The following is a 25799-nucleotide window of genomic DNA, read 5'->3' as shown; positions in this document are numbered from 1 at the left end:
TCCACATTTATTGTATACTCTAGGTCTTTGATGTTGATATTCCTTGTTTCCAGAAGAAATCCTGTTTTCCTCCAATACATGTTGCTGGTAATTTCAACAGGGACAATTGATTAGAGGGCAGTGACCCAGTTAGTCACTTAATTACCATGTAATCCTGTAAAAAAAAGAATTCAATCCCAAGAGAACCTCACTGCCTCCATTCGAGTGCTGTGTGAAACCAATGAGGGTGCTGTTGAGCCAAAAGCAGGACCACGTTGTGTGTTGTATTGTCACTAGCTGTTGCTGTGTGTAGAAGAGTGTAACTAGATTAGGTGGAATAGGCTTTCATTCTTTGGAATCATTCCTTCCTGCAGGCCACGGCGCAGATGGAGGAGCGGCTAGCTGAGTTCACCACCTCCAATGCTCCAGAGAATGTTTTGCCGCTAGCTGATGGGGTGCTCAGCTTCATTCATCATCAGGTGATCGAGCTGGCTCGGGATTGCCTGGACAAGTCAAGGGAAGGACTGATCACTTCCCGGTACTTCTATGAACTGCAGGAGAACTTGGAGAAGCTTTTGCAGGATGTAAGTAGCTGTCCTTGGAAGCCGTCTTTCTGTGACATTTGCTGATGTGGAACCTAACCCTGGGTAAAAATATCACAGAGATGGTATGGGTATCCTGTGTATGGGTTTACAGTCTTAGTTCGTTCTCGATCATTCCTGCTTTCTTACCCTTTGGGTGATGGTTTACTGAAACTCTGGTGCTTGTGTTGGGTCTTGAAGTACTGTTCTATTGGCAGTGATGGTATATGCCTAGTTATTCTGTACCTATGCATTTAATGGTGGAATTTAGTTAGGTTTAAAGTTGTTCATAATTTTACAGACAAGTACACTGAGATCTGGGAAGCTCTACAGATTTGCCCCACATTATGCATTATGTTCACAAAGGGATGGATGTATCTTTTGAACCCAGGTTTCTTCTTTCGGCATTAATCAAGACACAAGAGAAGGTCATTTAGGCCTGTGATGGGGACATCCCTTCCAGCTAGGCTTAACCCTTTTGCCTCTAGTCTGTCACCTAATATTGCAAGTGCTGTGGCTGCCAGGGCACAGCGGTAGAATGTTGGGTCAGTAGTGGACAACAGCTGGTGGTGCAGGTGCTGCCATGCTTATGTGTCAGTTCCACCTGGTGGAATGGGTTTGTCTCTTTCAGTGTTGTGTGGGACTGTGGTTATGTGTGCCGTTATTGTTGGTGCTGCATGTGGCAGGCTCTCTGATGGCTTGTGCACAAGGGTAGCTGCCTACCCCTGCATCTCTAAGTACCATTCCCCAGTCTGCATAAGGCACAGATTCCTCACACTTTAACTTACCCAACCTGTATTTGCATGTCCTCTCTTCTCATTCTCAATTAAATATTGAGTATTTATTTTTATTTATTTTTTAAAACACCCCGGTTGCTGCCGCTGCTCCATCCGCTCCTCTGGAGGCACAGCCTGTGCAGTCTCACTCCAGCCCAGCAACACAGTTGCTGAGCTGGAGTGAGCCCACTGTGCATGTTTGTTTGGAATGCTCAAAGCAACATCAGGCTGGGCTGGGAGCACCCAGCCAGGACGCTCCTAGGCAGGCTGGGAGCCTGTGCAGTCTCTCTCTCCAGCCCAGCACCTGAGTGAGCCCACTGCCCATGTGTCTTTGGTCCGGCCCGAGACGTCCAGCCAAGCACACATGCGCTCTGAAGGGAGTGCTCTGTGCATTCCCCTCACTTGCTCCTCACAGCCTGTGGCCCGCCCCTTTTCAAGAAAACTATCATAAACTCTGTTTATTATGGTTTTCTTGAAAAGGTTTGCAGCTTCTGCTGCTGCTGGCGGGAGGGGAGAGTGGGGGGTGGGGGGGTGACGCTTCTCCACCCTCATGGGGGAGAGTCGCCCCTCCATACATACCAGCCGTATCCATGCATGTTTTAAAATCTTTCCTGTGTTCTCTGCGGGTCTGGGATACATGTTCCCTGGTAGACCCAGTCACCAGAAGTGGGCCATGACTTTTACGTTTTTGTGCCATTGGAGCAGAAAATGCTCCACTGCCCCAGAAGCAGAAATCGTCAATGACTCTCCTCTTACAAAAGGTTTCCAATGCTAGTTTCTTGATCTTGCCATCCTCCTCTCCCCTTTCTTACACTAAATAGGATTCAAAGCTGTATCTTCCCCCTGTCTATGATGGAGGAACCAAGGCCTCCTAATTCTGGGCACGGCCTCCTCCTCCCGTAGGTGCAGTTTTACCTCTGTATCCACCCAGTGCCGGTGCCATCAGAAGTGCAGGGCGATCCTTGAGCCGTCACAAGCTCCATTGAGCCAGGATGTGTGCGCACCACGGGGCATGTACTAAGCATCTATTAGACGATGCCAGGCTGTGCCTTTGCATTTAAGCAATCTTTATGGACAGTACACTGCTGAACAAAAGCAAAACATCATTCTCGTGAGTGGTGACGCGTTTAGTGCCTACCACACCAAGGGGTCTCGTGGCCAGTCGCTGCTCGCAGGTGTTGAAGGGGATGGGGCGGGGTGGCGCACGCGGGTTGGCAGGGGAGTGGCTGGGGAGGGATAGTAATAAAATGTAAAAAAATAATCAACTTACCTTGGCTCGGGCGCTGCTCCTCTGCTGGCTGGAGGGAGGCACAGGCTCCCAGCCTGCTCACAGCAGCGTCTGGATTGGCTGAGAGCTCCCAGCCACAGCGTTCCAAGGCAGACTGGGAGCCTGTGCAGGCTCTCTCCAGCCCGGCAACAGTGTTGCTGGGCTGGAGAGAGCCCTGTGCACATGTGTGTTTGGCCGGCCCGAGACGGCCAGCCAAACACACATGCGCTCTGAGGGGGAGTGCTGGTGGAGTGCTGAGCACTCCCCCTCAGAGCACGTCACCCCCGTGGCCCCGCCCCTTTACAAGGAAACGATAACAAACGCTGTTTGTTATCGTTTCCTTGTAAAGGTTTTGCAGCTGCTGCTGCTGGCGGGTGACACTCCTCCACCCTCATGGAGGAGCCGCCCCTGCTCTTGGCACTGCCAAAGTGACCCTTGTGTTTCTGGTATCGCGTTTAGAGTCGCCCATCTTAACTGGCAGGACACTGGTGTGCATCGGAAATGGGCCGCCCAGTAATACCTTGAAACATAAATGTCCTGATGTGTGTGTCGCTGCTCGTGACTGCTGAGCGCTAGTTAATGTATTTCCTGGGGGGCTGTCAGTGATTTTTGCGCACTGAAGTGTCTGGTCCAGGGGTGACTACTGGTGATTACTGCGCAATAAATTGTCTGCTTTGGTGCTGGCTGCTGGTTAATGCTGCACAATGAACTGATTGAGCGGGGGGGGGGCTGCAGGTTATTACAGCAATACATCTGTCTCATTTTTGAATGACTATTAGTGGATGATGCGCAGTAAACTGCCCGCTCCAGGGATGGCTCTGTTTGAATGGAGTGATACATTTGTATGATTTATCAGTCTTCTGTGTATGCGTGCTTATCCTAGAGTAATCCTTTGTGGTCGAGAAGCAGGTCAGTGGTGTATATGATGGGAAGGCATCTTGTCAATAAACCTGGGGCCGGCAGAAAGATGTTTAGGAAGCATTTGTACTGAAGTGTTTTATGCCGCTTTTGGAAAGTGGCAACAAGGCGTCAAGGTGCCTTTATGCACGTTGCTTCTTTTGATGAGTTTATGCAGAACATAAACATTACGTTAATGTTTCTTTTTAAGTGAAGATTTTATTTTATTCCTATTGCATTTTTTGGGTCATTCTATACGTTGCAGATGGTTTGTCTGATGTTGCTTTCTGCTTCTTTTGATACTGTTAATTGTATAACTATGCTTACCCATCTGAAGTTTGGGAACCCCACGCACACAGATACACACTTCACACATGCATACTCTACACACACACACACATTACCTCTCCACACACAAATCTCTCTCCCCATACAAAAACACACACCCTCTCTGGCAAAAACAATCTCCTTCCTCTCTCACTATTCCCCACTCACACGCAGAGACCCTTATCCTGCCCCACATCAACTCCCCCCCCCCACACACTAATTAATTTCCCTCTCTGCACACACATTACAAGCCCCCACACACAATTTCCTTCTCTGCACACACATACAAGCCCCTTTCGGCACACCGAAACACAGACCGGTACATGATGAATTGACAATCAAAGACAAGTTTTACTCTCACAAAATCATGAAAACTCAGCAGTTATGGTTATTCTTATAGTTATAGTTATGAAACTATAATATATAGCTGAAAGTTAGTTTCCAGTACAAGTTACAGTTTCTCCAGACAAGTATAACTATAAGAATAATTATATCTGCTGAATTTCTATGGTTTTGTGTTGGTAAAACGTGAACCTTACTATAAATTCCCTGTAACCTTTGTTTTTTCAGTGAATTTCTGTTCTTTTTTAATGTAAAGTAAAATATAAATACTGTATGTCAATACAACCACTGACGCGCGTGGCAGGGGATGGCTGCAGAGCCTGGCCCTCAGCCAATCCCTGCGGCAACCCCCTCACCACCCCGTAATGCACCCAGCCGCATGCTGCGCGCGGTCTTTCGCCATGTGCAGCAGAGGGGATGGGGTGTGTGTGAGGTTTTTTTTTCTTCCCGTTGCACTTTGGATCTGCAGGTACCCACAGATCCGCTTCCCTAAATATCTATATTTTTTTCCTTTAATAACTCTGAAACTACTGAACAGATTTACACCAAATAACAAAGAGAGATCTTTTTGGACCAAGATCTACCTTTATGCCAAATTTGGTGTAAAGTTTTCAGCGGTTCGGGATGTAGTCTTGTTAAAAAAAATTGCGAAATCCCCATGTTTGATGGCATGTGTAGCTGCAGATAAACATGCTGTGCATTGCTTCCACCATCTAGTGTTGGGCCCGGAGTGTTACAAGTTGTTTTTCTTCGAAGGCGGGATCGAGTGACTCCTCCTCTCAGTCGTACTGCGCATGGACATCGACTCCTTTGTTAGATTGTTTTCTTTCCACTTTGCACGGGGGGGGGAAAGTGTTTTGGGACCCCCGCTCCCCCTTGCCATATCATCCTGAAACTTTCCAGACAGCTACTGAACTAATTAGCTTATGAGTTTTGAAAATGTTATCAAGTTTAGTCAAATGGGTAAAGTTGGTCGTGACTATAACTATCTACTGGCTATCGCTAGTAGAATATATATATGTTTTATTTTTTGCCTACTGGAGGTCACCAGTAGGTAGTTATAGTTAGGACCATGTTTCCGTAGAAAAAACTTTTTTTTACTTTCCTGTATCTTTGACGCCATTTGCAAATCTTCACAAAACTTTCCAGAAAAGGTGTGCCGGTGATTCTTGTTGCGCATGGGAAGTTTTGGGGTGATCTGTCAAGTGGAGGCTGAGAAAAAAGGGGAGGGGGGTAAAAAAAGATGCCGTTCTAGTGTTAATTCTCATAGGAGTTTTGAACACGACTACAGCCCGAACCGCTGGACAAAGTTGCACTTAATTTGGCAGAAAGGTAGATTTTGTTTCGCAGATTGTGTTTTTTGTTATTTGGTGTAAATATGTTCAGTAGTTGTTGAGAAATTTAAGGAAATCCAAATTTGTATATTGAAGGTCGCTGTTCCTCGCCAATGACTTTGCGAATAATAATCTTGTGCGGAGATCTGCAGAGCTCTGATTGGGTGCCAACACTTCAACCAGGAATTGTTGGCAGCCATCTTGGGACAGTGCTTCAGCCAAATCCCTTGAAAAAAATGAAAATAAAAAAAGAGGGACCCCTGGCTGGGCACAAAAAACCCTACTTTTTTTAACCTGAGTGCCGCGAATTTGCAACGTTGAAAATTTGTGCCAAAAATAGAAAAAAAACAAGCGAGGGCTCCCGCGGTTGTGTTTTAGTAAAACCCCCAGGGTGGGCTAGGACCCGGAGACATATAAAAATAAAGGAGGGGGCACATGGGCCTCCCCACCTGGACTTATTTATACCCCAAGGACCACCACCTCCCTGGGGCTTAAATCAAATAGTATGCGGGGTGTGGGGGGCACCTCTTTTAAATATAGTAGAGAGGACTGCCTTGCCTAGGCTAACATTGTGTATCATGTAGGTGCTGCACCCAACCCCCAGGGACCACCACATCCCTGGGGCTAACTTAAATGTTGGACCGGGGCCACACGGCCCCCCTTGTGGATCCAATAATGTCCCTGGGGACCGCTACCTCCTAGGACCGGCTCCTGCTATGTCCCAGGGTGCCCTCCCCCGGGATATAGCTGTTGGCTCTGACTTGGCGGGAGCTTTGGCAGCTTCCAAAAAGGTCAGGGCAAACACTTTGCTTCCAGCATGCGACAGCTGTCAAAGTGCTCTTGCCCACCGGAAGCAGAGGTTTCCTTTGTTACCTGCCTGCAGAGATGCAGGCAGGTAGACCGAGTAAGCCATTGCTTTTGTAGACAGGGAGCTGCGTGTTTTGCAGCTCACTGTGTGCAAAAACAGTGCCGGCTCCTGTAGGAGGCATGGATCCTTTTGGGAATGCGGGGGCCTTTAGGCCCAAGCTTGCAGGTTTCATTGCACATTGGATGCCCTGGGGGGCACCAAGGAGAAATGGCTGGGCCCCAGGGTCTCCGGGGCCAAAATCGGTCATGGGGGCACTCTCCCCCACTTAATAAAGATTGGCCTTGAAGGATGCTAGAATCCAGTAGTTCTTTTTGCATTTGTCGCCCTAAGTAGGACGGGGATTCCCAGACGTGTGTCCTGTGTTCCCCTTGTCACTGGAGTCAAAGTATCCTGGCTGATGAACCGGTCCCAGGATGGTTGTTTCCAGTCCAGGGAGGGCCTGGCAGTTCAGGCTGAACTGTTCCCATGGGGAGCAGGGACAAGACTGATTAGCATATGTCTGGCTCCAAACTGGAATGGCTTGGGTTGCAAAAAAGATTGATTTAGGTTCAGATCTTTGTACTGGGGTGAATATTTGACATTGTTCATCTTTCTGTCCATCACTTGTTCTTATTGCACGGGTATTGTTACCCAGCATGGTGGTGCTTGTTTTATCGACCTTAGAAGTATGAAAGACGGAGTGGACCCTCTGGGTTCACAAGTGTGACCATGCAGTCAAACACCGCTACCTTTAGATGATGCATTAGCCCACTGAGCTACAAGACCTTGATCAAAGGATGGACGAAGGAAGCCTAATCCTGCAAGGAGTAATTGAAAGTGAACCGTCAAGACAGAAAGATTAGAAGGGAAAAAACTTCTAGAGGACTAAAAAAGTAATCTTATTTGACAAATTAAAAAATCGTTGTTCGTGCAGCGATTGCACAAAGTAATAAAAGTGCACCAAAAGGATTGTAGGAATCTGAGCGGGCCTGTCTGGCGGAGTCTGACGAGGTTAATGAAAGATGTAGTTTAATCTCAGCGTGGTGAAATATTCATTTCCGTAATCACTGTTTAGCGCCTCAAGCCGAGCGCGAATGCTAGGCAGAGCTCATGGAGCTGGTAGGATGCAGACAGAAAGTGATCGCTCACGTGTAAATTACCAGAATGTCATAGGGATGTGCTGGAGGAAAATTTATGGAGATGGTCGGTTTTAACTCCTTAGACCCCAAGTGCTTTTTCGTATGTGAGTCTTCAAGGCTCAAATTGTGTTTTCATTTGTTGAAGTTTTTGCCGAGACTCATTGACAATAGAGGTCACGTACTGAGCAATTTATTGAATTCCAGTCTAGCTTCGCTCTTGCGAAAAGCTCTAGGGTGGCAATACCGTGGCATGTCGGTGCTTTGTAAATAAAGGATTGGGTATACCCAGGGTTTGTGGTTTTCTGCTGCTTTGTTGGCCAAGTGAGCTTTAAGGTGTGTTTTTATTAATAAAATGTCTCTAGGAATATATTATATTGCGGATTTTGCAAAGTAGGTGACGCGTCGGTGTACTTAGGGCAGTGGTGGCCGAGGGTGGAAGCGCGGTGCGGTACGCATTGTGCAAGGGTTGATGGGTTGGGCAAGGCTTCAGTCATGGGTACTGGAAACATTTTCCCAAGGCCAAAAAGTTTGTTCTGTGGTGTGACCGAGGGCCGGCACTCTAGCCACTGCGGTCGGGGAGGAGGGGGGAAGGTGGGAGAATGGGAAGCAAAGCATGTACATCCAGTGGCTCAACTGCAAAATGTGAAACCAGAAATCCCAGATTCAATCCTGACCTTCCCACTTGACCAAATTGTGTCATCCTGGGCAATTGTTTTATTTCGCTTTCCCTCCACTTTATTATCACTTAAAGGAGGATCTTGAAATACATGACTTAAAGATGTGCGCTGTAGGAAACCTTCTCAGGTTTTTGAGTTAATAAACTATAATGTCGTCCATGTATAATAGCAGCCCAGGCCACCCAGAGGGTGCACATAACAACTGACCTGGCTCTTAGTTCACTGTTGCCATTGCTGTCATGGTGGGTGGAAGCACTAATGGTTCCAAATCCAAGTTTGAAAATTATCATTTTTAAAAAAATACTTCTCACTGTACTGATATAATCTGATGAATAAAAGTAAAGCGGTTCTGCAGCGTAATGAAATGCACTTTTTGAATTTGAAGAGTATTTATCTGTACTGTTACACGTTTGTTGCAAAATGTCCTTAAACAGGAAAGTTTTTCCTAAAGTGCTGCGGGGCACCCTGCTTCCTTTTTTTATCTTCAATTAAATTGTAAATAAATCCCTGAACGTTTATTTTACGTTTCTAATGTTGGTGCTGAGTCAGGTAAACAGCAGCCCCCATTTAATGGTCAGAGGGCCGCATTTTGAGTGTCACTGCCTTACGGACTTCTTCCACAAGTGATGCAAGGCGCCCCGGTGCGCTGTGATGCCAGGCCCTCGCAAGTTTGGGCAGCCCCGTTGCATGAGGACTCTTCCTTGCCTCCACTGACGATGCAGCCCTTGGCTTTACCCACTTGGCCCACTCAGTGTCCTCAGCTCCTACGTTGACACTTGATGGACTTGAGCCATTTTGAGATTGGTTATAGTAGAAAGACAGAAACAACGCACAAACCCTCCCCATGGTAGGACCAGTTGCTCCCTTGATGATATTTCTTTCGCCTCTCTTTGAGCTTCTCTCAATCTGCCTAAGTTCTTATCGGCTTCCACAAAATCTTCTGGAGTCTGATCTGCGGTTCAAGCCTGCTTTAACCCGTCCTTCTTCGTGCCTCTTGCGTTAAGCCACCGCCTCCATGCCGCTGGCATCTATCACTGTCTCAGACGGTCAGAGGGCATGTCCTCAGAAGCGCATCATGTGCAGAGGGCATGTCCTCAGAAGCGCATCATGTGCATTGCCATCAGAAGTGGACTTCCTTGGTCTTGCTTCAAAACAACCCTGTGCTGACCGCCTTCAGAAGTGGACGTCCTTTCACCGCCCATGGAAGCAGACCTCCTTGCAGCTGCCTCGAAGTGGATCTCCGTACTCGTCCCTTGGAAGTAGATGTCCTTGCAAATGCCTCCTTGCACCACCCTTGCAAGCAGACTCCTGTGCATTACCCTTCAAATCACCCGGTGGATGTGGCTCAACATAGAATGGTACAATCTCTAACTGCTATAAACCTAAAGTGCAAATGGAATGAGCGTTGGCAGTGCCAGTAGGTCTGGCTTATAGCCAGTGCTTTAAATTGAAATGTAGAAAGGCAGCTACTCACACTTTAGGGTACGAGTTTGCCCTTGAAAAGTGCTTGTGGTCTCATATTAAATGTATTGTACCAGTGGCAAGAAGTGTAGGTACTCTCCTTTCCAAATCGAAGAAGTTCAGGTACTCTCTACCGGACAGGACCTGCAGATTTAAAGCACTGCTTAAAACTGAAAATGCCTCTTCAGTCAGAGATAAGTTTAGGCACTCAATTAGTCATCATACTTGCACTCTATCACTCATCCTTGAACTTGTATGTCCATTCATTCCTCCAGTGACTCATTCACCCAGACATCCACAGTAAAACAAATGAACTCAACAAGCAAATGGACAATACCTTAAAAGAATAAAAGTAAAAAAGGGAAACATGTCATCTAAACTTGATGAGCCTACGCATGCACAAAATAAAATTAAACATAGCAATAGGCCGCTGTCTTGTTTTTGTATTGTACATTGCACATCATTGTTTTAAAATTTCCAGCAATAGCGGACATATTTAGAAGCAATGTGTTGGCCATGTTTTAGCGTTAGGAACAGTGATAACCTGTGCACAATTGTATTGTCAAGGGACTGCTTAGGAAACATTAGGCTGGGCAGCCATCATGAATGCCAGTGTGTATAGTGTATCATTGCTGTACTGATGCAAGGTGGCCTACATAATCCTTCTAAAGGAGGTGGCCATATTGGAGCATTAAAACAATGATAACCTATGAAAGAACCCATATGATGATGGCCATACAGCATGCAGAACACAGCGATAGAATATGCAGCAAGTGAGTAGCCCAGGAGGACTGTTGGAAGAACCACGGGTTGCTATAAAAAAACATAAATAAGAGCTGAAGAGCGCTCATTTGCAGGCAAGTGTGCACATCAGAGCAAGCAACATGTTATTACTTGCAGTACAACACAGCCAGTGGCAGAAATTGGCAAACTCATTGCCCCATGCAGTATGCTTTCGAGGGGAAAACAGCATGTAAATGACACTCAAACACACTGAAGAGGGCCGAACCAGTGACCCCCTACTACGTACTATATGTGTATAGAGTTATGTATTTATTTTTTTACTTGTATTTTAAGTGTAAGGGCCTGCAGATGACTACAACTGGGAGGCCATCACATTGGGATGTACCACAGGTGATCACAGTACAGATATTCTACCGTTTGTGTTTGTCAACGGATTTAAGGAACACCAAAATCCTTGCTTATATCACTAGCCTATGAGATTCTTTGTAACAGAATGCCCATCTACAGTTGTTAACACAGTGTAATGACAACCCACTCTTAGAGGACTTTTGGCTTTAGCACATGCATTTCATAATAAGTAGGTTATAAAACAATACGCAGGACCCCGAAAATGTCCTAACAAGGATTATTTCATTGCAAATCTTCAACTCCAAGTGTTTGTCAGAAAGGGTAACCAACACCAAAACCAATACAATTGCCTGGATACCTTCATGTTCGATTAGTAGTGTTTTACAAATCGACTGATTGATCACATGTATAGCACCTTACAGGGTGTACTAACAAACCCTGCATAAACGCTTATTAGCTTTAACAAACACTTTTCACAATAGGCTTTCTGCCTTTGTTGTAACTTGCCTAATAAACATGTCAGGGCTATGACGTCTGACTAGAATTTTCCCCCAAAAAAACAAACAGGCCTATAGCTTTATTTTATTGGTTTGTCACCATAACCAGCTCATACCTATTGAATTCAATATTTCGTTTTCTACAATGCACCCCTCAGGCATACAGTCAGAAATGTATAAGTATCCACTCAATTACAGCTGGCAAAACAATATTTAACCTCTCCTAAAAGGATTGTCGAAGTGGAAATTTTCTGTTTTTCAGGATTTGTCAGAGGGGAGAAACCAGCAGCAAAACCCTTGCCTGCTCAGTAATCTTTGAGATTCCACGTAACACTATAATGTCTATTGGTTTTAACACAGTGTAATTACAATCAACTCTCAAAGACGTAGCAGTTTTAACAAATGACTTTTACTCTGAAGAAGTCGGCCCTCCTGTGTTTGTTGTAATTTTTAAGAAATGGGATTAGACCTTAGGGACTTTGACATACCTTTTGCCAATGAACCAATCAAGTTTATAGCAGCTCAGGCCTAAGGTATTGATGCATATGCTTTCCCGCAAGACAGCTATCAGTATACAGTCCTAAAATTACAAATGTGTACATAATTATAGTTGGTGAAACAATATACAACCCGTTCTAAAATGGCAAATCCAGAATTCTCAAGGTCCAAGTCATCTGCCTTAGAGTTTGTCACATGGGGTAGCATATATCAAAACCTTTGCCTAATATGGTAACTTAGAAGATCCCTGTAACAAAATACCTATCTAATGTCTTTAACTCGCAGTAATGGCAATTGACCCTTAAGTGGCTTTAGCACACGTCTTTAACATTAAATAAGTCAGACCTACAGCATTTGTTGTAACTTTCCATAATAAATAGATCAGGCCTAGAGCCTTGATCAGTGGATTGTTCATCACAACCGACGCGGTCCTGCCTAATTTCGTATAGCGTTTCACACAGGGCACAAAGTACAAAACAGCCGCTCTTTCTGCTGAAATTTTTACTTTGCCACTTCTTAGCCACAGCAGTTTTTTGATCCTTAATGTTTTATATTTTGACATCGAAAGAGTGGACATAGCGATGTACCTTCTAGATTAAATGTCTGCTTTTTTACCCATGGCCCTGGATTGGTACTGGTTACTGTTAGGACCCGGAGGCCTCCATACGACCCCCCACTCCCCACCAGAAATACACAAACCGACAACTTTTAAACATTGGAAGTGGTTTATTCAAACATCTTATAACTTTTCAAGCATATTAAACACTTTACATCTTTTTATCTACATGTCATGAGCATCTTTGTGACCATCAATCAATTCTGACAGGATTCCTTCCTGTCCTGAACCACCATTGGACCACACAGGTGACCCATCTATCACCTGTATCCCTAGGAGGGGCGGTTACCCTGACTACACTGTACCTTGTCCTCATGCTTCGGGTTCCGCCCCCTCCTCCAAACACCAATCAGACTCGGGGTGTAACGGGGCGGCCAAGGGCTGGAGCCCCATGTTCCCCCCCAGCGATCTGAGCTCCCTTACCCCTTGATCTGGTGTGTACATCCGTTGGTTGGCTCAGAACTTCAGGATCCTATCCCAGGTGTCCTCCCGGGGGCCCCACCTTGGGGACCCCCCCTGTTGCTTCTAGTCACATTTATATCTCAATTTCGCAATACGCATGCCTACTGCCTAACAAAAGGAGAGGGTGGGTGGGTCAAACGCGGGACCCCGCTCCCGTCCAGCCACCGCGAAATGGTAAAGAAGGGCTTGCCTTCTTGGGGGGGCCATTAAATAGCCCCCCACCAGTTTGCGGCGGCCGGAACCAGTCAGGGCCCAACGTGGACCCAACGTTCGTTCCGGGGAAGACTTCCGCCCCCAGGCCTCGCGAGGCCTGGGGGCGGAAGTCCGACCGGCCATCTGCGCACCACAGGTGCGCCCCTGAGAGGAGTGCCGGGCCTCGTAGCCCCCGGCTCCTAATGGGCCGCGCCCCCCCACTTTGGCGGGGGCGCTTTACCCTAGTGCATGGGCACTTGTTGTTACCCCTGGTCACTAGGTAGTTCTTTGTTACCCCTAGTCTCTGGGTTGATACTTGTGACCTGGATCACGATAGTGGCATTTGTTACAGTTAGTCGTAGGGTTGATAGTTGCTACCTGTGATTCTTAGGATCTCTACTCCTTACCCATGTCCACAAGGTTAGTACCTCTTACCCCTTTTCACTAGCTTGATACCCCTGGTTACTAGGCTGGTACCTGTTACCCCCAGTTTCAAGCTTAATACTTGTTACCCCTGGTCACAGGTTGGTTGCTGCTGGGTCACTAGCCCGATTCTTGTTACCCCTGGTCACTTGGTTGACCTGGCCACTTGATTAATCCCTGGGGGATGGGTTATGGCAACAAGCTCAGAGAGAGAGAGAGAAAGAGAGAGAGAGAGAGAGAGAGAGAGAGAGAAAACTAGACTGAGTGAGACTAGAAAGATGAAGAAAGGGAAGAGACAAGAAGGGGCGGAGGCTGGGTTGACCCTCTTTACCGTGGGTGCTCCGGTTCCCAAGTCTCCGTCGGTGCCCTGCGCCCCGTCCTGGCATCCTAAGGGTGGGTGTAAAACTCCCTCGCTGTACCGATGGAGGGAGGGGTGGACGAGTGGAAGAGTGGAGTTTACCCCGTGAGGTCATGTCAGGGCAATTGACAGCTGGCACTTCAGAGAGCAGGCCCCGGGCGCCGCTCGCCTCTCCTTGTGGCTCACAAAGGGAAGATCGATAGCCGCCGCCGCAGACAGCATATGAAAGAGGCTTGTCATCGGTGCATTGATTTTCATACAGGTCGGAGGTGTCTTACTGGTTCTTCCCCTGAGCGCGCACTCGTGTTTTTTAGACAAAAAAGAATTGTTTTTCCTTTTGGTCCGTGAAGATTGAATATTACATTGTGATAAAATTGCTGTGGTTGATTACTCGCGGATGGAAGGCCCAGGATGGCCTGCTGTGGAAAGGATCGAGTGATGCTTTTTCAGACTCAGGCAGAAAAATCTGTCTGTCTGTCTCTCTCCGTCTGTGTTCACATTAAAGAAGATTATGGGAACATGTAAGAACTTGAAACTTCTGGAACTAGTCCTTTATGGTTATCCTAATGCACCCAGAATGCAAGCCTTGCTTTATTCCCGTGCTGCACCGTTCCGAGTTTGGCCGTGGCCTTAAATAGCTCATTTCAATGGCCTTATGTGTTTTTTACTTTAGCCCTTGTTGATTTTTTAATGACAGGATCTGTCAGTGAATTTGGCCGGTTCTGTAAAGATATACCTGTTCTAGAGCGAAACCAATAAATGTAGTGCCCCTAACCATGTAAATATTGTATGAAGCCCTCCAATATTTTAGTAGTCGTGGACATTCCTTGAGAATCTCTTTCCTGAGAGCAGACCCTTTTTTATATCAAATGAGAACGTCTGAGTCGTCTGCAACATGCCCTGTTGTCATGTTTACTGTTTTTGTTCTTGGCTAGACTCAATTTATAGTGTTTGTTTAATTTGTGTAGTGACTGATAACTAAAATATTCTATCTATAAGGGGTTTGATTCAGTTAAGGACTATGTTGGCAAAGCCAGTAGTGCCCAAATGCGAAAGCGATTTGCTTGTCCAATGCTTGTTAGATTTTTGCCTTCCTTCAGGAGGCTTTCTCCTTTGCAGCCTGTAGTCTAACTGGAATAGGGCTATCTCCTTGATAGATTGTTGTCTGTGTGGGTGATTGAATGTGTGATAGATTTTAAAGATTGCTAGCATTATTTGAATATCTCCTGCATTTTATTTTCACAGATTATTATTCGTTCTGTATAGGAATCGATACCACTTACTTTGAATAGAAATCCACTCTGTGTGCACCTACTGCAGAGACATGAGTACAGATGTTTTCCGTAGGCTCTCCGTGTCATAAACATATTGACCTAGTCACACACGAGTTTTAACTAGGTTGCATGTTAATACCTAATTACCATTTCTAACATTAATTCGATGTTTCTGAGAAAGCACCAGGCTCTCGTTCTAAAATCTCTGTTAATGCTCCTTTTTAGGGTCGAGCCTATGTTGCATGCGTATCGCAGCAAGACGGTTTAGTGTTTAGAAAAGGGCTCGGAGCCGTGTCGACGTCACGTCAGTGTTTTTCATTGGTTCGTGGGCTTGCCTAATAAAATCTGCTTGCTTTCATGAGTCGAAGGCATGCACACGTCATGCCTTTTCCAGTGGCTAGCCCTCCTCGAGCGCATTGACCAAGTACAGAAAACATGCGAGGCTCGCTGTTTTCTGTCCGGCTCATGGACTACTTTTTCTCTAATTTACTAGTGCGATTTCGCTTGGCAGAAGTCGAGCGCTTTACATAGTTAATTGCTCTTTTTCGGGTTACGTACATAAATGCACTTTTGCAGATAGGTGAAAAGTCGGGTTAGGAGTTTACAACGCGATCAGCTCTAACATGAGCAAACGCGAGACCCGTTGCATTGCAAATGCTTGTTAATATTTGCTGTATAGCCATATCCACTGGAATTATGCGGCATGAGACGGCCACATTTTGAGGCAGGATTGAGAAAACTATGTGGCAAAAAAAGACATTATGCAGCGTAATGTAGCATATTCTCTAATAGTATCACTTCATTTTGTCTTTTTTTACACTTGTTGACACTGTTTGGACACAGGTTGCGCCTCATTAGTACTAGTTTAACACCCGAGCATAGAAATAAGCAACAGAAAGGTGACCAGTCAACCTTTGCAAAGGGCTTTAATTGCGCGGCAACTCGTGTCACTGAGTTTTTAATAACATTTGAACCGTTCGAGCTAGAAACAAAAATATTTTTTTGTTAAAATCTATGGAATATGCAGCAGGTGATGAATTATAAGGTAAATGCAGCAGAGCCATAATTATGCGAAAAACGCAGCAGCCACACAATCGTATAACTCCAGTGGTCCTTGTGTATAGCCCCTGATTTTAGGATGGCGACAATGGCAGGGAGTAATCTGGAAATGGGCTAATCAGTCTGCCCAAAACGACGCTTAAAAGTCCCAGCCTGAGCAGCAGTTTCCCAGAAAACTTAGTTTTTTTCAAACTGAAACCCATAGATGACATGTTGCTCATCTCTACTGCCAATGCAGGTGTCCCCTTTTGCGTGGAAGTGTAGAGGTAGGCCCAGGAACAGCAGAGCCTAGAGTGCGCTTCATGGCGTGTGTAACCCATGTGCAGTAAGTAATATTAGAAATTGAAAACCAGGACTGAACATTCTGCAGTGCAGGCTTACCCTGGCTGGCTGGGAATGTATTTTGTAGCAGGGTACTCCAGTTTCCAAAGCAGGCCTCAATGTGAAAGGGCCCAAGTGTGAACAGGAAAACAATGAGAATTTACTGAGGTCGGCTTCTACCGTGACATCCTTAAATTAAACTCTCTTGACTAAACCCTGCCACCAGCCCATCTTTTTTTGTTTTTTTTACCTACATTTAGGCTATTGTTAACGACATGTTGTGGGGGCAGCGGCATCATGCAGTCCAAGGGAGAGAGGAAAGCATCTGTGTCTCAGTCCACGTTGGGGGTCAATCCCTGTGTTTTCTGCAGCGAGCCTCCCCTTTCGTTCATCCAATGTGTGCTGCTGACAATACTCTACATGGAGTAGAATTTTATTAAGAGGGTCATGTGTTGGGAGCTGTTTACACTGCCAATTTCTGTCTCTTCAATACATTATTTTGTGAATAGGATCTTTGTTTTCCAACGTTAAGTTCCTGAATAAAAGGTCTTTCTAAGGGATACCTGTTAGGGATTTGGGGTCAAGTCCAGAGTTTACTATTTTACTATTGCCCACATTTTCAGAAGCAGAGCGATCCTCCACACACTACACTCCAAGCCCTTGAACCACATTAAGTCTTGAAAAGTCATGTTCGCTTTGTAGGTTCATCAGCAAGCTCTTGATGTTTGCAGTATGCGCCAACCTCAAGTAGTCGTAGATTTTTTTGCGCAATGTTATGGGAAACTGACTTTGTCAGCACCATGGGACGTAAGTGTAAGTCCGTAATTTACTGAGTTTAAACCCTTAAAATCATATTTTACAACACCAGAGAAAACGTCACTCATGCCCTAGCCCCCAGCAAGTTGGACTACGGGAAGACCTATGGCAGGAATCACCAAGCAACCCACCAGAACTCTACAAACCATCAATAACACAGCAGCCAAACTCGTCCTCAACCTTCCACACATAACTCAAATCACACTATACTGGCTCCCATACACAAAACCTTTCATGTGAAACACCTCACACATACACACATTCAAGGCACAACTAAACTTGGGCCCCACCTACCTAAAGTTGCCTATCCTTCAACTAACCACCCATACACATCCGCTCTGCAGGACTCCTACTCGCACACATCCCAGGCCTACACAGAATCATATCAGAAGGGACAGGGCTTTCTCTTACATCGCTTGTAAAGTGTGAACAAACTCTCACTGCACATCAGAGCCGCCTCCTTTCATCGTGAATCCTTCAAGAAGCTGAAGACCTGTTTTTTCAGTTAACCCGCCTACCGTAGGCAGGGCTAAGTGCACCTGCTCAGAGCCAGGAGTCTATCGCTGGTGATAGTACGCCTTACAAGTACACATAACATTTTACATCCTGAAATCCTTGCCATTTTATGGAAATTTTAGGCAGGGCTGGAAAATGATGAGTAGGAAGATAATGTAGCAAGTTGGGCACATGTCTGAGAAATGTCCTGTCTTGGTCAAGTAACATGGTTCCAGATAGGCGCCCCTCCTGCATGTCACGGCTCGTGTGCTGCTTATTTGTTTTCACCTGCCTTCCACTTCTCATAACTTGTTTTTTTGCTGTTCTGATTTTTCGCTATCAATTGGTGTTAATATCAGGATCTCGGCAGAGCCTGTTAAATGAAGGGTTACTCGTGCTGTCGGGGTTTGTGATATTTTCACAACTGCTAGGAGATGGCTGTGGCTCTGGGGCTTCATTACTAAAGCAAAGACAGGACTAGGGCTCTTAGCTCCCTGGGAATGCTGCTAGGATTGAGGGCTTCAAACATCTTACTGTGGAATATTCGTTTTACATTTCATGCTATAAATGCAACTAAGAAGGCAGTTGCAAAAATTTCAACCATAATATGTATGAGCTACTTTGAGACAGTCTTTGAGAGACACAGATGTCCCCACACTGCCTTGGGGGACTGCCTTCTCATGACAGGCCTGCTGTGCCAAGCCAATGGAACCACCTACCAGAGGAACTTCACTCAACCCAAACTCACCTTCTTGAAGTCCACTGTAAAGACTATTCCTCTGTATCCGCTTCCTGTTACCTAACTGTGGGCCTGATGTACTATCTCCGTTCATAAACCAGAGATGTGCAAAGCGTGCACTGACCTGTTGCTGTACAGGATGTAATTTATGATATGACCTCTATATATGCATCACGTTCAGTGGGAGTCAAAAAATAGCTTTCCTAAGGAGCATTAATAGGCAGGATGCAATATGCCACTCCCTATCAGTGGCGGAGAATGCAAGTGTGGGGGGTCTACCAAGGTCAGCATATCACCATCACTGCAGCTGAGATCCCAAATGGGAAACATTTTTTTGTTTCTTAAAGCAGTCTCTGCCTTTTAAAGGGGCAGGGGTTGTTTAAAAAAAAAAAAAAAAATGTTTCCTGCTTGGGAATGAATCAGGTTGAACATGCAGTGGTCTCTTCAGCAACTGCCTCCTGTCCGCGAGGCCATGTGACACAATTCCCAGAGAGAATGGTACACCTGGATTAATCATCAATTACTACCAGTATACTCATGAGTTATTTGTTATTTTAGTAAACACTTATGCATCCTTTGGACAGCATTAGGGTGGTACTCTGGTGTGTGGGTGTTGACATTAGGGGAATAGGGAGACATAGCGAGCAATGTGGTAGTAGCAGTTACAGGGGGACTAATTTATAAGCTTTGCTGATTATTTCTTTCAGCCCTTTTATAACGTTTATTTCGAAGTAGAGAGCAGTGGAGAGGCTCCAATAAGTATGTGGCTACAGACTATTCCTCCAGGCTTTGTGCAGTTGTGTTCTTTTTTATTACGTCTCACTTACTAAAGAGCGCATACGCTATCTAATGTGAGACATATTGTTCTTTAAAGTGGGCTTAGAGGTACGCCTATTGCTTACCATTGGTTGGTTTCATTGTCATTCTCATTTGCTTGAATCTTATTCGTTAGCTTGTGTGGGCTTTCCTTCCTCTTCTTGTGTTTCTTTTCCATAGATCATGGATGCATTAATTCTGTGTTCTTTGCATTTGAGAAGCGCTTTGAAAGCAGAAACCCATGAAATGAAGCTGTGGCAGGGAAGCTCGCCCATAACTCTTGTTTTTCCGCCAATCTTAATTTTTTCCATTCCCTCCCCCTGAAACCTTTATCACTCTCCAGAGAGAAATATACACGCTAATTAACAATGTTCGCATTCATTAGCTACAGAGATGTGACGAGAAGTAAGAGTCGCATGCCGGTGAATAATCAATCAAGTCTTCCAATAGAGGCAAACCTGCCTGCCTCTACCAATGGCTGCACGACCTGGGTTTCCTGTTCATTGTAAATTGAGTAGGTTTAGGAGCCGGTGTCTCAGTGCACAAAATATGATATCATGCTTTTCACTGAAAAGAGGTTATCCAGCCTGGAGAGCGCTGTTAGGTGGACTGGACTGTTTTGAGGTTTGGATGGTTTTGAGGTTGTCAGTGACTTTGCCTAGGGCTAGGGGCATGGTGGAGGCTTCCTCATAGAGGACATGACTCATTGCTTCCAACTTGTCTTACTCACGCAGGAAATGGTGGGGTGGGGTTATTTCTTTAGGCAGATTTAACCCTCTAGTGCATCCTAGCTAGCCGCTGTGGGCTTCTGGGTTGCCGGTGCCCCGGGCAGGTGCCTTTAAACCTGATTGGGAATTTCAGCCCTTGGGGGCATCCAACGCTGGTACTTGAGCCTTTATTTGATAGTTAACCGCTTCTAATCAGGTTTCTCAGAACTTTTTGCAGTTATGTTGAATACACAAAGAAAGAGGACTGACAGGCAGTCCTGCAGTTTTTCAGACTCTTCTCATCTTCTGCTTTACCCTGTGACCCCTGAATCTTTCTTCTGTGTTAATGCTCCCAGAGTTATGGCTTCTATGTGCATGGAACATCATTCAACAGAAGTGGTGGAAGAGGCATGAACAGTAAGCTGATTCAAGAAGGCCTCTTTAGGGAGCAAGACCCACAATTTTTTATGAAGGAAGAGTGTCTAACCTGGAGGCCCTCTGCTGAGTATGTGGGCAAACAGACGGAAGGACACGCAGAGTAGTGAGACCCGGAAATACTGACATTTCAAGTTCTAGTTTTCTGTGTGTTATAACTGCTTGTACATAAGCCTCCTGAACACCGAGCAATATCTCAGTATTTTGTTATTTTTCACTAGAGGACCTGAAAGCCTTTGCAGTAGGCTCTGTTGGGGCATTATGCAGTGAAATTATTATCTTGCTACCTGCACACATAGAGGCATCTCCACTGGGCTGCCTGGTCTTGAACCCCGAGCACGTCAGCCCGACCGCTGACTGAAACCATAATGTAGCCTTCTGCTTCTTTGTAATGCCAGGCTCGTTATTTTGACCATCCAAGCAAAGTAACCTGTTGCCGATGCTACTTTCCTGGCCACTTACCAGGCAGTATATACTATATTTGGTGTTTGTAGGATCAGTATGACACCCCCGTTCAGTGGCACCAAGAGTAGCTCTGCCATACCACCAGCCGCGCTTTGCTTAAAAAACGCCCGAAAAGTGCTCTGTTCAGACAACTTATCGGCATCCAGTAAATGACAGCAGGCACAGCCCCCTAGACATTGAAGTTAAGGTATTTTCCAATGAAGCTTAATCATATTTAATCCCCTTCTGTATGAGTTTATGGCTGCTCTGTGGATGGAGACATCTCATCAGTTGTGCCTTAGTATATGTGTCCAGGGTACCCATTTTGTGAAAAAGCTTGTGCAAAGTACATTGGCATACACCAACCTACATGTTTCGGTATCAAGCAAAATAAATAATTCAGTTATCTCGGTCTCAAGTGCTAATCCAACTCTGCAGTGGGGGTAGTTGACAGGGAGTCTGAGTGTCTGTGGCAAAGATTTATATATGTCGTCTACAGGGGTGATTTAGCCGTCAATTCGTTGACCATAAAATTTCAGTTATCAAGTGCTTGGATGTTCCGGTCTATTCATTTAATTGCCACACGTGTTAGTTTGTTTATAAATGTTTACCGTAGGGGACCTGAGACCTGGGTTTGCCTTTAATCCAATGATGGTTACTATCTGATACAGCAAGTGGGTCCCTGGCACTGACTGTGTAAGTGAAGGATTGTCTAAGGAATCCAGTATTTATTTAGTATATAACTCGTAAAGAAGCGTTGAAAAATTGAAACGCAGATACAAATAGTACATTTAAGATAACACATCATATTGTCATGTGGTCACAGAACACACAGTATGGGTCATACACCCCTGACTATTTTCAATCTGCAAATACATTGGTGTTTAGAAAACCTAATGCTTGGGTTAGTTTCGGCTAACATGCTTCGACCCCTGTGGCTATAGGCCTTGAGCTTCCTCAAGGCTGCAACCAATAGGACAAAAGTATTATGATTATCATATTGGAACAGAAATGTCATAATTCATAACTGTATTTCGTGGGCACTCCAAGAAAATGACACAACACACTGTAAGGCAGAGGTCTTCAAACTGGGGGGCTGGCCCCTCTACGGGGTCCTCAAGTGATCCCAAGAGGGGCGCCAGACTCTAGCCAAAAGAAGCATTATATAGATAACAGGCCTTTGTTTTAAGCAGAAGCTTGTTATTGCATTTTTAAAAAGGTAACAGTACTTAACTGCAATGTTTAAATAGGTCTAGACATATTTAAACATTGCCATCTTTATAAAATAATTGCGAAACATTCTGAGGGGGGCCCAATGATTTTTATTTTTTAACTGGGGTGGCGCGGCATTAAAAAGTTTGAAGACCGCTGCTGTGAGGTATAGTACCAGGGGAGAAGCTGTGGATAGAAAACCAGTGTTGTAATATGATAAACGGGGCGGTGAGAAGTTCCATTTTTTTCTTGTGATGCTCTAATTTTATAGTTACAGTAAGAGGTTTCATGTATAATATTTCCAGCTAAGGTTTCTCAATTCATTTGCACATCCAAGCATCTAAAGGGATGAAATCTGAAAGGTCTAAAAGAAATGAGAAAGAGCAAGACAGACATAAACTGCTAACTTATGTTTTGGTGCTGCTAGGCTTCTAAAGATATATATATATATATATATATATATATATACACACACACACACACACACACTATGTATGATTGATTTTGCTTTCTGTAATTTCTGAGGGGAGGTAGGACCAAATAGCAACTATCTTGTATGAGGGAGGGCAAGCCTGGATTGTTTCCTGTTAACTGTCTTGATCTTACCTTCCACCGTTGTGGGAGGACCTCTGTGGAGTGTTCACATTTGAAAATTACCCCAGGAGGCAAGAGTTGTGAACTGGCCCTCAGTTCGGTTCTGAAGGGCTTCAAGTTATATCTTGTCTGTGTAACTATCAGGCCATGTTCCGCATCTGTCGTTACCTAAGTGCAAAAGTCTCTAAATGCCTCTGATCCGCCCCTTAAAATGGCCAACCTTTTGAACCATTGAGTAATAAACATTCTACATTCAGGGATGTCTGCACAGAAGTGACAATAAACACTGAACACAACCTTGTTGTTACACTAGCAGCATGTAACTTAAACAATGCAGAGATAAGGGGAAAAACACATATCCGAGGACAGAAAACAGACCGCCTAAGACCTTTTGGACCTAACTTGGAGGCAGGTGATTGCTCGCCCCCCCTGGCACCACTCCTGCAGATGTACACACCACAGAGGTCCTCTTGTAACATTGGATGATACGTTCAAGACTGTTCACAGTAAGAGAAGCAGTTTTGCACTCTCCTATACAAGAGGTATACTCTACTACCTGCACGCCTGATGATCCTAACTCCCCACAGAATTTGCAGATCGAAAGCAAAATCAACCTTACTTAAAGGTCAGCCTATTACAAAAATGCTGCTTAGAAGAACCAATACTAAAGTTAATGGATGCCTGCCGTCCCCCTGCTGATATCTGTCTGACCTTTCTGGTTCCATCCGTGCTACTGCTTGGATGTGCACCTGAATTCAGGTATACTGTAGATGGAGATTTTATAGTTGAGACCTCCAGCTATAGCTATAAGAGTGGACTACTGCAGTAGTGTGTGACAAGCGTGTCACACAAGAGCACCGGTTTTATACCCATAGCTTCTCAAATGTTATTTTACCTTAGTGTGTTTTTTCAGTTGTAAGCAGTGCCACCAAAACAACGAATAAAATATGATACGTATTCTCAAAGATGATAACCAGAATACATTTTCCCATTGACTGCAGCTCTGAGGAAGCCCCAGGGTGATACCTGCAGGGGCAAAACACGTATCTCCTTAAAGCTACTCTCCCATTCTTTTCAAAAGGCCAATGTATTTCTCGATTGTAAATACTCACAAGTGTATGACTCATGCAGTGTGTTCTGTTATCACATTACAATACAATAAATTTAAAAAAAAAATTAAATGTACTATTTGTGGAGTTCCAATTTTGAAACTTTTCTTTAAGAATTAAATATAAAAGTATTACTGGATTTTTTGGTAATCCACATATGTACGCAGTGCCATTGACCGCTTCCTGTGTTATTTAATTGAAAGCCAAAGAAGAAAAAAGGCTGAGGCTCGTGGGCTGTCAATTCTCTTCCTTTGCTTTGAAGAGCACCTGTACACTCGAGGGAATACCGTGCAGGCTGGGACAACTTAGGGTCACTTGTATCACAATAACGACCTCTAACTCGCATGCACAGTAACCTAACAACAGTGGTCTTTGAGTGGCATTGTATCTTGCTGACTTCGCTCTACTAATGCATGGTTCTTTGCAATCCTGGGGATTCAATATTTTTCTTAGTGAAGGGCACAAGTGCTGATGTGTCATCCCTTGACACCATAACCAACACTGGGGTCTCAGTCCGTATATTATCTCAATTACAGTGTTGTGACTTGCACACCGCAGTTATTGGTCCCTCCTCACCCCGGGGGGAATAGAGCGATTTTAATTTCATGCCCTACCGCTCACAGTTAGTGACGGATGACTCTTTCAGAGGAGGGAATCGCCGTGTAAATTATCCCGTTGCTGCCTCCAGTGCATATGTCAGTAGGATTCACTTGGCGTGTGTATGAGTGTAAAGGAATGGAACCAGCCTCCTCTCGCAGAGCCCTCCTACCGGATCAGAAAATATGAAATGACACCAACCCAACCTTCATATGGGCATGTCGTCACCGGCACCTGCTAATTAGGCGGCATGCATCACACCAAAGGCACAAGCGATTGTATGGTATATAATGCGGCTGCTTGTTGGAACTGCTGGATCAGTGGCAAACGGGAGCTCTGGAGCCATGTCGGGGCTCTACTACTACGAGAGGCGGGAACCGGACCAAGAGGTCTACTTGCTAAGGATCGTGGACCAGCATCGATGCGCCCAGATTATGGCTGAGTGGCTGTTACAAGTTGTGTTTTTTCATTCCTTCCGTCGCCACTGTAACCGTTGGCTTTCTCTTTTGTTGTTGGACTTGACCCGGCGAGCGCGCATGCAAACACCTGGGCTCCACTGGTTTACGCACAGCAATTTTTTTTTTTTTCTCAGCGATTGGTAGAACTGGCTTGTTTATCTTTTTTTTTTTTTGTTTTGGCCATTTGCAATGGGGAAGCACGAACACTTTGGGATGATATTTGCTCGCCCACAAAATAAGTAGGATAACTCCCACTATCCACCTTCCTTTACCTGACCATGAAGTGCGTAAGTTTTTGCTCTCATTGCACGTGATGCTTGTATTACAGCTAGGAAATATTTCCACCTGGGCATGTTATTGTCTGTGGGATAATGCTTGTGGACTTCGGTATTCTTAGTTTACAAGCTCGCTAAACTGTTACTACCCCAGTACAACCAGACGTCCCTTCAGGAGACACCCTTCCACAGTAAATTAGTTTGAGGTTGTATTAGTTTAGCTGTAGGTAGGAAAGAAATCTTTCTTAAAAAGCCCTGTCTCCTCTTCTCTACGAGCATTCCATGTTTGTGTGTCTGCAGCCTCCCCTTTCATAAAGTACATTGTGCTGCATTTGTGGTGTTTGACAGCCTCATCTTGTTCCTCCTTGATCACCCGCCCAGATTGTGTCTTTCTCTATTGTCTTGGGTTGACAGCATTGTTGACTGTCCTCTGTCGTTATTAATGACCCCATGCAACCACCAGACTCACTGACAAGATCCTAATGAAATGAACACCAGCTCTTCATATCTAAAGGTAACAAAGAGCGGTGCTTACCGAGCAGGAGCCAGTGAGAAGTTGGTCCGTCCTCACCTCCTTGGCGAAGCACTCTGAGCGGAGAGCATCCGTGCATCTTTCTGGCTCCTTGGCTTCCTCGGCGCGCGCTCCCCGTGGCTGGTCCCTGGGTGATGGTGTGGATGCCGCG

General features: G+C 45.2%; 1 protein-coding gene across 6 annotated transcripts in view; it reads left to right on the top strand.

Annotated features, from left to right (window-relative positions):
• Positions 1–25799, top strand: part of MAST2 (microtubule associated serine/threonine kinase 2) — a 1054635-nt gene that overhangs the window by 876404 nt on the left and 152432 nt on the right. For all 6 annotated transcript variants that reach the window (XM_069232766.1, XM_069232767.1, XM_069232770.1 and 3 more), the window contains one exon: positions 354–563. In XM_069232766.1, the coding sequence (XP_069088867.1) occupies positions 354–563 (210 nt within the window). The remainder of the gene's footprint in view (positions 1–353; positions 564–25799) is intronic.

The sequence above is a fragment of the Pleurodeles waltl genome, chromosome 4_2 (genome assembly GCF_031143425.1).
Source record: "Pleurodeles waltl isolate 20211129_DDA chromosome 4_2, aPleWal1.hap1.20221129, whole genome shotgun sequence".
NCBI classification, from domain to species: Eukaryota; Metazoa; Chordata; class Amphibia; order Caudata; family Salamandridae; genus Pleurodeles; species Pleurodeles waltl.
This window is presented reverse-complemented; position numbering and strand designations above follow the sequence as displayed.